Genomic DNA, 16,164 nt, shown 5'->3' on the forward strand with positions numbered 1-16,164 from the left:
CTATGTCCTAACTAATCATACTGTGCCACATCCTTAAAAATCACACACATGAAATGGTGATAGTACTGATAATCATACCTCCTTATATCTATGTTATAGTTTACAATGCACTTCTATAAAACATTATCTTGCTAATATCATCAATGTACTGTGAAATTCAACTGACAGAAGCAGGAGAATCTTCTGTATTCTTTACACAAAATATTGAATGTTCTAAAGCACAAAATAAGAGAATATAATCCGAGTTCAAAGATGAACTAAGGACAAATACTTTAAAACAATAAAAATGGAGTCGAAATGGCAAGGTTTATGTTTTCAGTCACAATTCATTCTCCTCTGAAAAGGATTCTCTGATATGTAATCAATGTTACAAGTTTTAGCAATATGAAAAATTTCACTCAACTTTTCAGTTACCATTCACTGCTTTCTACAGAGTTCTTTAGCATTTAAATTTAAAGGAAAATGTGTGTCAAAAGTGCTTCTGGAAGTTTACTGAAAATGAAGCATAAATATCTACAGGCTGGATGGTGTGTGTGTGTGTGTATTTATGCGTGAGTGTGGGTGTGAGTGGGTGTGTGTGTGCGTGTAGAGAGGGAGAAAGAAAATGGACATTAACTGTAAGGAAATATAGAAGAAGCATTATAGAAGGTGTGTTTATAAATAAATGCGTAAGGAAAACTGGAAAAAAAAAAAGATTACTTCATAACCTATAAAGACTACCTGAGTAAAAAGAGTTACAGTTGGCCCTACCCACAGATTCCACTTCTGCAGATTCAACCAACTGCAGATAGAAAATATTCAAAAATAAATAAATAACAATAAAACTATTTAAAAATACAGTATAAGTATAATAACTACTTACATGGCATACGCATTGTATTAGGTATTATAATCTAGAGATAACTTAAAAGTATATAGAAGATTGTGCACAGGCTATAAACAAAGTCTCATTTCATATCTTGGGTATCCATGGATTTTGGTATTTACACAGGGTCCAAGAAACAATCCCCCATGGATACTCTGGGACAACTGTACTTTTTAATTACTTAAAACAAATTTAAGAATTTACCTGAGGAGAATTTACCTGAGGTGTCCGGGAAGCAGAAAATGGAACAGGAAAATCCACAAAACAATCTGGTGATTCTGCAGGATACTATTTAAAAAGCATAAAATTAGACCACTTTTGCTTCTGCGTGTTAATATCACGAGGTATTTTAGAAAAACTAGATATATTAGGGGCTGGGCGCGGTGGTTCACGCCTGTAATCCCAGCACTTTGGGAGGCTGAGGCGGGTGGATCATAAGGTCAGGAGATCAAGAAATGGAAAAGGAAAAGGAAAGGAGAAGAAGGAAGGGGAAGGGGAAGGGGAAAGGAAAGGGAAAAGAAAAACTAGGTATATTAGGGGAAAACATATTATTGTAACTGCAAATGTATTACATATAATTATTTTTGCTCCACTTTCATAGTGATGTTAAGAGTTTATTTATAGTCAACCTATGGAGGTGCAACTTCGGTGATTTGGAATTGCCAAAGCAATCAGTGTTGAGTAAAAGGTAATGAATTAAGTCAGTGTTGGGTCAGCCGCTGAAGTTATGATTTGAGGAATGAACTAAACTGGATCTCTGTTTATCTTTAAAATAAGAGGTTCAATTTAGTTGATATTTACTTTTCTCCTAGTCCTAAATTTAATTTCAAACAGCATCAGTCACTATTTAAATAGGCAGTATCAGTTAAAGGAATTAAGAAATACACAAAAATGAATACATACAGCTGTCAATGTAAAAAACTGTTTTCTACATTAAAGATATTAATTTTAGCAAGAAGATAAAATATCTTCTGGCTTATTAAGAAAAATAAAACATACTTTCTAGCAAGAAAAACCTTTGAAAGATTGGTAAATACAAAATTATTTCCTCAACTAGTCATACAAAAGTGGCAGTCATGAGGACAAACCAAGTTTTTAAGTTAACAAAGGCAAAAGGTAAAATTTCTTAAAATCAGTTTCCTTATTAGAGAATCACATTTTATGATTTCTCTATAATCCAATTCTGATTATTCAAAGTCACATGTAATTAAAAATACCCATTTCTTTCCATTAAAAAGCTAAAATGCACTGAAAGAAAATTAATTTTAGGAAAACTTTCATTTGACAAAATATTTAAAACAAGTTTTAGGCTTTCACTTTTTTCAGCCTCTTATTTTTCAGTACTCTGCTGGGTAAGCAAAAGGGAACAAAAAAATCACTATAGTATTTAACAAACACTTGAAATCAACACTTTCAAACATTTAGCTACAATGATCAGTTGGTTAAAAAGACTATCAATATACACTCTGACTAATGGTATCTGGCTATGTAGAACTAAACACAAAGGCAAATATATAAGAAATAATATAAAAATATTCCAGTGATCTACTTCTGGGGGAAAAAAAAAGAAAGAAAAAAAGATCATGCTGAAATTAAAAGAGGAAGTTCTATTTCAGACAATTAAAAACATCAGATGATATACTTCAGAGTATCATTGCTGTAATCACTGGAGAAACAATTTGTACACCATATTTAAAAATCGTGATTATCTCAAAGTAAATGTAGACAAAGACCTCAGCTTTCTTTGGTTCCACCTCTGTTAATTAACTTGTATGATCTTGAACAAGTCATTTAATTTCTCTGGCTGTTTGACATGTAAAAATGACAAAACTTAACTGAAAGTGTACAAAATCTCTTGTCCCTCTAAAATGTCAGAATTCTTTAAAAATAATAATGTGTACTTGAAATCTCCATGGGTCAAAAATGGAAAATTCAGTTCATTTTGAGTTGCTGCTATTTATCTTGGTGATGCTGACAATGAACAATATCAACTCTCTAACTTAAATGATTCATCAGTCTAGATAGAGAAATTAATGAAATGTTTACTGTATTTGGAGTAGATACACAAAGTATCTGTGGCCCCATTAAGTACATACACAGCTCATTATGCTAAAAGAGTAAGATACTACCTTCAAGTAGGATTCAGAATAGTAAATGGTATCAGTGTATTGACACGGAAAGAGATCCACAAATAGTTAAACAAAAAAGCAAGTTAAAGTAAATATATGATTCTACATAGATAAATGAGTGCAGTATGTAGTTTCTGAGATAATGACATCTTTCAAATATATTTTTATATTTGTAATACAATATGTATATAATAAATTAGACTGATCTTCATGCAAGTGGCTTTACTTCATATCTGAGTTAACTGAATACTTGTTACATGTGTTAATTACATTCATGTGCAAAATCAATTTTGTTTATATAACAAACTTCACATAATAGTACAGAACTTAAAAAGAACATTTATAAAAGTCTGGATGATTTATCATAAATATTAAAATATAAACTAGCATACTAGATATTCATTTTCAGAATAGCTTCTGAATTATAATAGTATTAACTACAATGTAGATGGACTACAATATAACAAAGTAACTTGATCAAAATTAAGATACTTTTCAATAGTAAGTTGTATAGGTATATACAAAACCACTGGCAACTAATTGTCAAAACTTTTACTTCCAAAAGTAATTTACAACAACAAAAGCTCCATATACAGGAATATTAACTGAAAAATAAATATAGTATTTAATTATTTTCAAGTAAAACATAGTTCTCTAAATCTCATTTGCAGAAAATCAAATCAATAACTAAAAAAACATAATGATTACATATTAAGTATATATTTTTATCACACAATATTTTTCAGACTCTATAGTATTAATATATTCTAAGACAAACTGTAACCAAGTCTGTTCTATGATTGGACTACCTAAGCAGTAAGGCTGACCCCCAAGTGAATACGTACAAATTATAGCAGAGATGGAGTGCCACATATTTGTAATTTGTTTTTCAAGTAGAAGTGATCTTGACCAAAGCTGAGGAAGCCCTGGGCTACTTCTTTTGTAAAGCAAAGGTAATTCAGTACAGAATGCACTGTAAGTAGTGCATAAAAATATACCTATAAAAACCACAAAATTTATCTGGTTTACTTCTACTTATTTTTTATTTACATATATATTTTTAATAAAGGACATCTAGTCAAAATGTGTATTTGTTTTCTTTGTGAGTTTCTTGGAGATGGTGAGGGGAAGTGGTAGAATTGGGAGAGTATGTATTCCAGAATAAATAAAACAAATGCATTTATTTACTGTATATTAAAAAAATCAAGTAATAGAAATAAAGGTTTGTGTATTTATGAAAAAAGTCTGCTTTGAGGTATGTTATTAATAAAAAAATTCAGGATTCCACTTAAAACTTAGTTTGGATTAAGATTTTGCATCATATACTCTTAATAGACAGTTAACGTTTCAGCTATTAACGTAGTTGACTAACAATCCCAGGCCCAATTTCTTTTTTTCTTTTTTCCTAAAATTTTTTTTTCCTAAAATATTTTTCAGTTCATATTCCTATATGTGGAGCTTTTGCTGTTGTACATTACTTTTGAAAGTAAAAATTTTGACAATTAATTGCTGGTGGTTTTATATATACCTATACCTTTTTCCTAAAGAAAAAAAAGACATCCTGGTTTTCTTCAAATTTCCGCAGTGATTACTAGGTAAATGATTAATATGCTGAACTTGTTTATTCTACTTATTTGTCCAAATTCACAATCTAGAACTAACATTTTTTTCCTAAAAAAAAAAAAAAGAAAGGAATTGTCACATCTCAAAGACAACTGTGGTATACATATAAAGCTAAACTACACTGAGAAATAAAATTCAAATAAATCATACCAACATAAGATTCAGTTACATGCTTTTTTTTGTTTTTCCAAAACAGATTTTTTTTTTTTTTTTTTTTTCCAAATTCCTTCCCAGCTTAAATAAAGCTTTCTCTTCTCTTTTGCCAGAGTATCCATAAAAGTGCTTCATAACTACAGATGTTGCAAAACTGACCCTGGAAAATATTCTCCAGAGAAATACTAAAAGCATCATCTTATCTACCTTGAAAAAGTATAGAAAAAAGCATACAAAATGGACCACATTAAATTGTCACATCTTCACTCTGCATACTACCAATAAATGAACTAAATGTCATCAACTTGGATTAATAATCTTGTAGGTATAGTTAAAGGCAGCATAAATTTACAGCATCATCTTCTTAGGAAGTAGAAGAGCTTGTAAAAATGAGGACAGGATGTATTTAAAATCTTTAGTTTTGGTCTTCATAGAAAAATGGCTAATTTTATTAAGGTACAAAATATAAACAAATAGAGCTTTGAAGGAAATGACAGAACCCTTGCCACTGGCAACATGTGACCCTTTGGAAGGATAAAGGCAAATTTCTCTTAAAAAAAGAAAAAAAAGCACACCTTTACAAACTAAAAAAGAGAATAAAAATCTTTTCAATTTAATAAAAATAATTATCTAACTTATTTTACAAATAACAAGATTTCCATCCCACTAATTTTTTCCAAGACTTATCACATATGGATCTTAAAATTAGACCTACACATTCTGTGTGTGAAAGAGATAATTATTTCTCAACCTATCTGTTATAGAACCATTATAAGATATCAACTTTTCTGTGTCATCCAGTACAGCTTTATATATTAATTTTCTCTTGTGGAAAGCGTAAATGCCAGACACATTTTTAAAAAGGACAAACACAATTGATCTTTTTTCATCACTACAATCTTCTGAAAGAGCTGACTGATGATTCCTAGGAACAATTAAAAAAAAAAGTTGGACGTCCTGGTTTTCTTCAAATTTTCATGTTTCCCCAGTGATTACTAAGTAAATGATCAATATGCTGAACTTGTTTATTTTACTTATTTGTCCAAATTCACAATTTAGAACTAAAAAATAAAGATGAAACAACCATGTTTTGTGCCAATAAAATATGTGATTATATATCACTATCCTATAAGGGATGTATAAACAGAGGCATAACCTCTGCAAATTCTTAAAATACTTAAGTCAAAAAACCCTAGCCAAAGCAAACAAACTATAAAAAAGTATGCATATATGTTGTCTGTGTTAGGGAATGGGAATCATAGGTAAGAATAAGAACTACAAAAGAAATTTATACTAACAGTTGAATGCAAAAGATTTTCTCAGTACAACTTGGGATAGTGGAAGTGTCCACTGTCTTCTACATAGGATGTTACAAAATTAACATCATGGTACTCTGAGGCTATAAAATTGTATTTGTAATATTTGTCATAAAGTCTATATTTTGATCAAATTTGGACTAAAATATGACATGAAACTGTCTAGGCTTTTGGAAACGTGGTGAATAAATTCTTTGAGGCTTTCCAAAATCAATGTTTTAAAGCATGATATATGTATTTTTAGATGCAACTAGCACTTCTTTACATTGAGAGCATTCACAGAGTTCATTTCACAAAGTATTTCCTGATCACAATAACAGTTTAATGAGGCACATACCTTTGCCTTCAACTTGAGAGTTATTAAATGCTCTCTACCAGAAGCATCTTCTGCTTTTAACTTGATGGTACTGAAGCAGGTATCCACATACACAAGTCTGGTGAGTAGAGGAGAATAAAAAATGATCACACCAGGGAGAGCTGGAGAGGGGAACTGGAGAAGGCAGAATTTGAAATGAAAATATTTGCTATATTCCTATTAATCCATTATAAAAATTAATCAGAAGAATTTCTGCATGCCAACCCTTTCTGCTGCTATAGATTTACTGCCGTTCATACACCAGCCTAGCACTTAATGCAGTCATATATCTCTGGATTATTTACAATGTGTGTCAAGGCTCATGCTGTGGTCAGTGAGCACTATGTTTCAGTTTTCCATCACTGGAACCTTTGGCACACACAGCATGTTCCTGTCAGCCTCTACTTATGTACACATTAAACTTCCTGTCAAACTCTTTGATCCATTTCTGTAGTTTCATACAGTATGAGACTTTTATGCTTCCTTTGTTTTTCTCCTCAATGAATTTCTCCTATATTATCAATAATGTTACCGTACAAAAACCTAGCTGATATTTGTTCATATACTCAAATTGATCCTCTAAGGAAAATGCTGTATAAGCACAGGTACAGCCTGGTCTCCTAACAATAAATTTTCTTTTTGCACAATATATAGCTTCTGACACTTAACCTATGCATGTATTCAAGATGACTAATATTCTAAACATATAGCACAAGCACAACTGTTTTGGCTTTAAGTTACTCTAAATGCATGAATTTTCTACAATGGAAACCAATACCCTTTGAAATATATCATTCCGTAAAAATATTGTCCCTTGAGTAGCATAAACTACTGCCAAAACGGTTCAAATTTAGCAGTATATTTACTACTGAACTGGGCATCTGGATATTTTTGACATTTTTACAATACTATTTTCTTGTAAAGATAAAAAGTAGCCAACCGGGTGCAGTGGTTCATGCCTATAATGCCAGCACTTTGGGAGGTCGAGGTGGGCAGATCACCTGAGATCGGGAGATCGAGACCAGCCTGACCAACAAAAAGAAACCCTATTTCTACTAAAAATACAAAACTAGCCAGCTGTGGTGGCACAGACCTATAATCCTAGCTACTAGGGAGGCTGAGGAAGGAGAATCGCTTGAACCCGGGAGGTGGAGGTTGTGGTGAGTCCAGATCGCGCCGTTGCATTTTAGCCTGGGCAACAAGAGTGAAACTCCATCTCAAAAAAAAAAAAAAAAAAAAAAGATAAAAAGCAGTCTAGGAGCATTGCAAAACTTATCACCCAGGCTGATACTAAGACCCATAGGCATTCAGGATATAAGCCTCCTAACTTAGGAAATATATTTTTTAATATCACTATATGCCATTTAGATACTGACCAGGTACTATATGATGATAAAATGGGCTAATTTCAAGAAATGCACAATGAAGTTTTGAAACACTGTAACGAAAATATATCTAAATCTGAAGATATCTATCTTCAATAACAGAATGGAAATTTTATCCTAATCTGTAAAAAGTCTAGGGTCTTAGAAAACAAAAGTAAAACTATTCTAGAAAGTGTTTTATACACATAAAAATAACAATGAGTATATTTTCTTTCAGCTGTATCTGTAAACGCTTCACCTACAAAAAAAATTAGCATGAGTCTTTATCACATGTTTTACCATATGTCTCTAAAGTTCAGATATATCAATACCAGACTCTTAAAACTTCTACACTTCAGATTCAAGATGTTAAGCACATGCATTTATATTCTCTACTTCCTAAAAAATTAATCATTTTAAAAAATTAATATTTAAAAGGTATAAACTACAGTTACCAAAAAAAAAAGAGGAATAGTATTAATTAAAGCAAAGTTTCAACAACTTTTAGGAAAATGTAGAGTAGTTAAAAGAGCACTGGCTGACAAAACAGAAAAGAAGGGAGAGAACAAGGACTCCAGGCAGAAACAGCTTGCAAAAATGCAGTGTTCAGGATAGACAGTATGACTGACATACTGGCAGAAATTACAGGAATTTTTAAGTGCATGATAAAAGGGGGAAGAAGAAATTTTAAACCAAATTATCAACAATAAAACTGCGTTAAAAAATTGTAATTACTCTGCCACTAACTTTTCAGTTAAAAATATTTATGTAGTAGTAAAAAATTAAACTGTTACTAGTTATGATTTTTAGAATCCAGGAATACACAAAGCTAAAAGACTTAATTATAGTTATAGAGACTAATGTAAATATATTTGACTACTGCAATTTAAAATGAAGAACTGACAAAAATTGGGAAATAGAAATGGGAAAGATACCAGAATGGAAAATTAGAAACAATAAAATCTGTAATTGCTAATTTGAAAGTCAAGAGACACCATCTTTAATTGAATGGATGTGAAAGAGGTTTAAGAAACAGTAAAGCTATGGAAAAATTTTTAAAAAAAGAAGGAAAAAAGAAATAATACACTAGCTAAATTCTTTTTCATTATAGTAATCAGTTCATAATTCCTAAAAAATAAAGAAATATTGCATGTAGGCAGATTATTTTGAAACATGGAAGTTGTAAATATGAATATTTCAAAGTATTTGTCTCAAAAAATAAGACTGGGGATAGAAAATGATATGGGAGACTGTTTTTCATTACAAGCCTTAAATAGTTCATAACCATGATGAACACATACAGAGGGAGAGAGAAGGCATGCACGTTTAAGATGGGTGGAAGAAAAAACTAAACCACCACCTACTACTTTCTGTACTTCACATTGTTGCTCACTTTCACAATGTTTAAAATCATTTTTTAACATCTATAAAATAACACAGAAATAAAAGCTCTTTAGTTCTTTGTAATCACATAACATAAAATTACCATCATCCCACAATATAAGTCAGAGAGGTAATACATTACAGAAAAAGTGCCACACTCAAATATACGGCCTGTAAGCCAAATTGGCCATGAGGTAGATTTTGTTACACTTTAAGACGTAATTTAAATAAAGCAGTAAAAAACATTTATAATTCCAGGTTAATATCAGCATGGCCATTTAAAATCAAAGTACGTTTTACTCAGCGTGCTTCTTGGTCACTTTGTTTGGGGGATGGGAAGAAACCTTGCTGTGATTATTAATAGATTGAGTATATGTGACCTTGATTGTCAATTGCCCTCTAGTATTTAACTCAACTTCTCCAGTTTGGTAACAGGATCCCTACTCCCAACCAACTCCCAACAAAACCAAGTTTTAGCAGGATCCACTTCACCCAGCTAGTGACTTGTCCTAGCTGCCCTTGCAGGGAGGTGTTGGCATATAACTACATTTTGGCCAGTGGACTTCAAGCACAAGTGATGTGTGCTTTTGGGGGATCATTTATAACAGAACTATGCTATCCTCTCTTCCCTCCTCTTATTCCCCTTTCCTTTAGACTAGAACTTGGACAGGCAAATAGGAGCTAGCAAAGATCATGAGGACAGGAACAACACTCTATAAAGCACTAACCAACAAAACACTCTGCGATGATGGAGGTATGAGATATCTGCACTGTCTAAAATGGTAGCCACCAGCCACGTGTCTATAACGGACTTAAAATGTGGCTAGTGGGTTTTTTTTATTTTATTTAAGTTAACTTAAATGTAAATGTCAATAGACGGACATGGCTACTAAACAATGCAGTCACAACGGATGGTTGAGAAACAAAAGAAAACCTGGATTCTTGAATGTCCTTGTGGAACAAAGGCACCAACCCACTCTTGACCATCTGCCTACCTCTGAATTGTTACATGAGAGATGAATAAAATTCTACCTTGTTTCAACTACTGAGGATTTACATTTCTCTTTGTTAATAGCAGCCTAGCATATGATATAACTAATAGAGACTATTTATATCCATTTATGACAGAAAAAAGTATCTTGGTGTTTGGTGTATGGATGAGATCTTAAAGGAAAAAAAAGTGACAAACTCTTACAAATGATATCAAATCAGTTTGTCTAAGAAAATCTATTTCATGTCGGGCACAGTGACTCATGCCTATAATCCCAGCACTTTGGGAAGCTGAGGGGAGGATCACTCGAACCCAAGAGTTCAAGACCAGCCTGGGCGACACAGCAAGACCTCATCTTTACAAAAAAAATTTTTTAAACTAACTCGTCATGGTGGCATGCACCTGTAGTTCCAGCTATTCAGGAGGCTGAGGCAGAAGGACTGCTTGATCCCAAAAGTTTGAGGTTGCACTGAGCTAGGATGGCATCACTGCACTCTTTGGTAAAAGAGAGAGACCATGTCACTAAATGTTTTTTCAGTCTTTTAAGTTGGACATCTCACTTTAGACAACAAGGAATAAATAACTTTTATTCATTTAAATAAAATATAAATCATTCAAATAATGATTTAGGAAACTATCCAGTGGAAAGCTCAAACTTTTAAATAAAATGCTAGCAAAAAGCCCACAAAATAAGAATTAAGATTTGTATTTAGAAGGAGTTTAGATATTATCACTAAGTTAAGCATATTCTAAAATTGACAAAGAAAATATAAAACTGAAGTATAAAATCTAAAGAAATAAAATACTTTACTTTTGGCACTCCACTTTGTATTTATCATTTGCTATACTTTATAAAATAGCTTTTTAAACATTTAAAATATTTGTTAATAATAAAGCTTCAGGGATGTTTTGTTGTTGTCCCTGTTAATAGCTGAATGTTATCAAGTATAACAAAGCAGAAGAAGTGTGTTTTATAGCTCTTAAAATACTAATACTGACCAAGAGTTTTTTAGCTTTTATTTTCTTTAGTCAACTAGATGCATTTAAGTAGTATTAACATCAACAGGCAGACTGCTTCAAAAGACAGACCAAAGACCTCTGTGTTTCAATAAAGCATCCAAGTTTCCATTTTTATTGCCACTCTCAAGTTTAAGCATTAACTACTTCATATCTAGATTACTAGAAACAATCTTCCTAATGGGTGTCTTTACTTCCTCTCTGTACACCAATCCATTCTGCCTTCTGTGTCTAGATTAATCTTCCTAAATACCTGTTTAATCATATCAATCCCTTGCTCAAACATATTCAATGAGTACCTACCACCTGCACGTAGAGAATCAGTAGCCTAGCAGTGAAGACCCCTCAGATTAGCCCTAATGTGTTAATCCCCTTACGTGAGCAACTGATATACTCCAAAGTCAAAAAATAAATTGCACATTTCTATTGCTACAACCTTGCCTTCACCATTCCTTCCCTTTAAAGGCTCTGTATATTCCTTCAAAGCTTATCCCAACATTCATTTTCTCTAAGAACACTCCTAAATTATTTGTAGCCCAAAATACTTCAAATTTCTCCAAACTCATATTGTTCCTTTTCATGTAAGTTTTAGCTTGCCAAGCACATAATAAACTTTTTAATAATATGAAAGTTTTATATTTCTATGTATGTGTCAGTATACCATGTTCCATGTATACATGAAAATGAAGAAGATGTTGTCAGACTGGTTCACGTTTAGTGAATCATGTGTAAGTTTTAAACAATAGCTGAATGCAAACTGTTTTAATTAAATACTGTAAACATATTACCAACCTATAAAAACATGATTTCTTTTTACTACTAGATAATTTGCAGTTATTCAATGACATGGATTTATGTATGAAGAAAAATCATCCTATTTATAAAGGTTTTCAGTTTAATGTCTATGCTCTTATGTTTTACACAACCAAAATTATCATTATTGGTTGTAATTAAGTCATAACACTAATTAAGTACTATAAAACTCAGACACAATCTGACACTGTTAGTTGAACTAGTATCTCAACAACCTGATACACCTACTTTACACTAGGAACTGTATGAGTCACATAACATGCCTCTTTGAAATCTTTATTATTAGGCATTATTAGCTTCCTTTAAAAAATGAAAAAATGTGACTTAAAGAGATTAAGTTTGCCCAAGATCACACAGCAGATAAGGCAGAATTAAAGCTCTGGTATAATTATTGGAATGAATTTAGTATGAACAAGAAATCTCCATTTCCCCAATATGTTATAAATCTTCAAAGTGCATTAACAATTATACAAAATATCACTATTAATCAGCTTCTAAGATAGTAGGCTTAATCAAAAACCTAATGATATATGTTGACAATCTCCCAGTTTGCACATCAGATTTAATAAAACTCAGCTCTTTCCCAAGACAAACTTGAAAAGTTCAACTAGTTGAATGGTACTCACTCTAAATGATAAATAATATATGTTGTCTAAAAAGGACAAAAGTATCAGCACATTTCTACTAGAACCATTTAACTTCTGAATTATCTAGGAACATATGATTATTAAAATAAATGTATCTTACAAAGTGTATTAGTCTGTTTTCATGCTGCTAAGACATACCCAAGACTTGGCAATTTACAAAAGAAAGAGGCTTAATTGGACTCACAGTTCCATGTGGCTGGAGAAGGCTCACAATCATGACGCAATGCAAGGAGGAACAAGTCCCACCTTACATAGATGGCAGCAAAGACAGAATGAGGAAGATGCAAAAGCAGAAACCCCTAATAAAACCATCACATCTCATGACACTTACTCATTACCAGGAGAACAGTATGGGGGAACCCATCATGATTAAATTATCACCCACTGGGTTCATCCCACAAGACATGAGAACTACGGGAGTACAATTCAAGATAAGACTCGGGTGGGGACACAGAGCCAAACCATATCATTCCACCCCTGACCCCTCCCCAAATGTCCTCACATTTCAAAACCAATCGTGCCTTCCAAACAGTCCCCCAAAGTCTTAACTCATTTCATCATTAACTCAAAAGTCCACAGTCCAAAGTCTTATCTAAGACAAGGCAAGTCTCTTCCACCAATGAGTCTATAAAATCAAAAGCAAGTTAGTTACTTCCTAGATACAACAGGGGTATAGGCATTGGATAAATACAGCTATTCCAAATGGGAGGAATTGGCCAAAACAAAGGAGCTATAGGCCTCATGCAAGTCCAAAATCCAGCAGGGCAGTCAAATCTTAAAGCTCCAAAATGATCTCCTTTGACTCCATGTCTCACATCCAGGTCATACTGATGCAAGAGTTGAGTTCCCATATCCTTGGGCAGCTCCACCCCTGTGATTTTACAGGGTATGGCACCCCTGCCCTGGCTGAGTTCATGGGCTGGCATTGAGTGCTTACAGTTTTTCCAGGCACAGTGTGCAAGCTGTCAATGGATATACCATTCTGGGGTCTGGAAGATGGTGGCCCCCTTCTCACAGCTTCACTAGGCAGTGCCTCAGTAGGGACTCTGTGTGGGGGTTCCAACCCCACATTTCCCTTCCACATTGTCCTAACAAAGGTTCTCCATGAGGGCCCCACCCCTGCAGCAAACTTCTGCCTGGCATCCAGGCATTTCCATACATCTTCTGAAACCTAGGCAGAGGTTCCCAAACCTCAATTCTGGACTTCTGTGCACCCACAGGCTCAACATCACGTGGAAGCTGCTAAGGCTTGGGGTTTGCACTATCTACAGCCATGGCCCAGGCTCTACATTGGCCTCTTTCAGCCACAGCTAGAGCAGCTGGAATATAGGGCACCAAGTCCCTAGGCTACACACAGCTCTGGGACCCTGGACCCACTTTTCCCTCCTAGGGCTCGGGGCCTGTGATGCGGGGGTGGGGGGGGGGGGCTGCCGTGAAGACCTTTGGCATGCCCTGGAGACATTTTCCCCATTGTCTTGGGGATTAACACTTGGCTCCTTGTTACTTATGCAAATTTCTGCAGCTGGCTTGAATTTCTGCTCAGAAAACGGGATTTTCTTTTCTAGCACATTGTCAGGCTGAAAATTTTCCAAAACTTTTATGCTGTTTCCCTTTTAAAACTAAATGCTTTTAACAGCACCCAAGTCACCTCTTGAAAGTTTTACTGCTTAGAAACTTCTTCCACCAGATACCCTAAATCATCTCTCTCAAGTTCAAAGTTCCACAAATCCCTAGGGAAGGGGCAAAATGCCACCAGTCTCTTTGCTAAAACATAACAAGAGTAACCTTTGCTCCAGTTCCCAATAAGTTCCTCATCTCCATCTCAGACCACCTTAGTCTGGACCTTACTGTCCATATCACTATCAGCATTTCTGGCAAAGTCATTCAACAAGTCTCTAGCAAGTTCCAAACTCTCCCCCATTTTCCTATCTTCTGAGCCTTCCAAACTGTTCCAACCTCTACCTGCTACCCAGTTCCAAAGTCGCTTCCACATTTTCAGGTATTTTCTCAGCAATGCCTCACTCTACTGGTACCAATTTACTGTATTAGTCTGTTTTCATGCTGCTGATAAAGATATACCCAAGACTGGGCAATTTACAAAAGAAAGAGGTTTAATTGGACTTAACAGTTCCACACGGCTGGGGAAGCCTCACAATCACGGTGAAAGGCAAGGAGGAGCAAGTCCTGTCTTACATGGATGGCAGCAGGCAAAGAGAGAACGAGGAAAATGCAAAAGCAGAAACCCCTGATAAAACCATCAGATCTCCTGAGACTTATTCATTACCATGAGAACAGTATGGGGGAAACTGCCCCCATGATTAAATTATCTTCTGCCGGGTCCCTCCTGCAACACCTGGGAATTGTGGGAGTACAATGCAAGATGAGATTTGGGTGGGGACACCAGGAACACAGAACCAAACCATATCATAAAGTGATATGCATTTCTCTCAAACTGGGACATTTTTGAGACTGACAGAGGCCAAGATAAAAAGAATAAATTAGGGCGGTCCTAGGCAAAATGGGAGGCATGATAAGCTACTTAAAGCAAAAATATTTGGTACTTTCAACTCTAGGATACTCTTAATACGAAACAGAAAATCTTGTTAAATACAAAGGACTGTTTAATTCTTATTTTTTTAATAGGCCATTCTGTAAAACAACATGGGCAGAAGTTAACAGAAACCCACCAAGACATCATTTTGTATCACTTACCTTTGTGAGTCAGTGTTATACCCAAAATAACCCAGACCTGTCATACCATCTTCATCTTAACCTTTGGGGAAGTTGCTATTTTGACTGTGTTTTTATAGAACTTGAAACGAGAACAGAAATTATAACAATAGCAATCAAACTTAAGGTCAGCTACTCATTCTCAATATTATTTCCATATTTCTTTCTAAGGAAAGAAAGGGAAGCTTTGATCTTATTTTAAATATTTTTTTCTTTTCCAATTTAGAACTTTTATAACGTCTAATCTTATAGAGTTGATTAGAAATGAAAAACATGAAATTTAAAAACACAGCAAGGCCAGCATTACCTAACAACGATTTTTCTTTATCAGATTTTATGATTATACCGACGAATCTACAAGATTATTACTTAGAATGTAAGGAAAATATAGACTTATTGACAGAGTCTAGAAATCATTAAGATTCTGAAAATACATTTAAATCAATCTGTCATGCAAATCACTGTGTGTGTCATTTCAAAAGATATTTTAAATTAAGAATTTAGCCAGCTCCTTAGGCAGCGCCTTAAACAGTAGCAATTCTAGTATGTGGACAGCACAGTTCAGGTCTCAGCTTTAGATCAGCAGGTTCTGAAACCCAATTTTATCAGTGTATCTGTGTACCAGACCTAATTTAAGAGTTAAGTCATAAAGTTGATAGGTTTTGTCACTCTACCAGACAGTAAAGGATTAACACTAACAGAATTATCTTCTTTGGCTTCTCACAATCCATACACACCACTTCTCTTCTGCTAACACATTCTTTATTTTTAAACAGTA

At 34.0% G+C, this 16,164-nt stretch overlaps 1 protein-coding gene across 9 annotated transcripts in view; it reads right to left on the reverse strand.

Annotated features, from left to right (window-relative positions):
* The window catches only part of FANCL (FA complementation group L), a 77,598-nt gene that overhangs the window by 31,727 nt on the left and 29,707 nt on the right, over nucleotides 1-16,164 (reverse strand). For 6 of the 9 annotated variants that reach the window (XR_012095294.1, XR_012095293.1, XM_007970551.3 and 3 more), the window contains 2 exons: nucleotides 6,424-6,520; nucleotides 1,070-1,153 (listed from right to left, as the gene is read on the reverse strand). Coding sequence is in view for 7 of the 9 variants with exons in the window: in XM_007970551.3 (XP_007968742.3) it covers nucleotides 1,070-1,153; nucleotides 6,424-6,520 (181 nt within the window). In the remaining 2 variants the exon portion in view is untranslated. The remainder of the gene's footprint in view (nucleotides 1-1,069; nucleotides 1,154-6,423; nucleotides 6,521-16,164) is intronic. The other 3 variants (XM_007970553.3, XM_007970552.3, XM_007970554.3) reach the window with 2 other exon arrangements.

Source organism: Chlorocebus sabaeus, chromosome 14, assembly GCF_047675955.1.
Source record: "Chlorocebus sabaeus isolate Y175 chromosome 14, mChlSab1.0.hap1, whole genome shotgun sequence".
Classification (NCBI taxonomy): domain Eukaryota; kingdom Metazoa; phylum Chordata; class Mammalia; order Primates; family Cercopithecidae; genus Chlorocebus; species Chlorocebus sabaeus.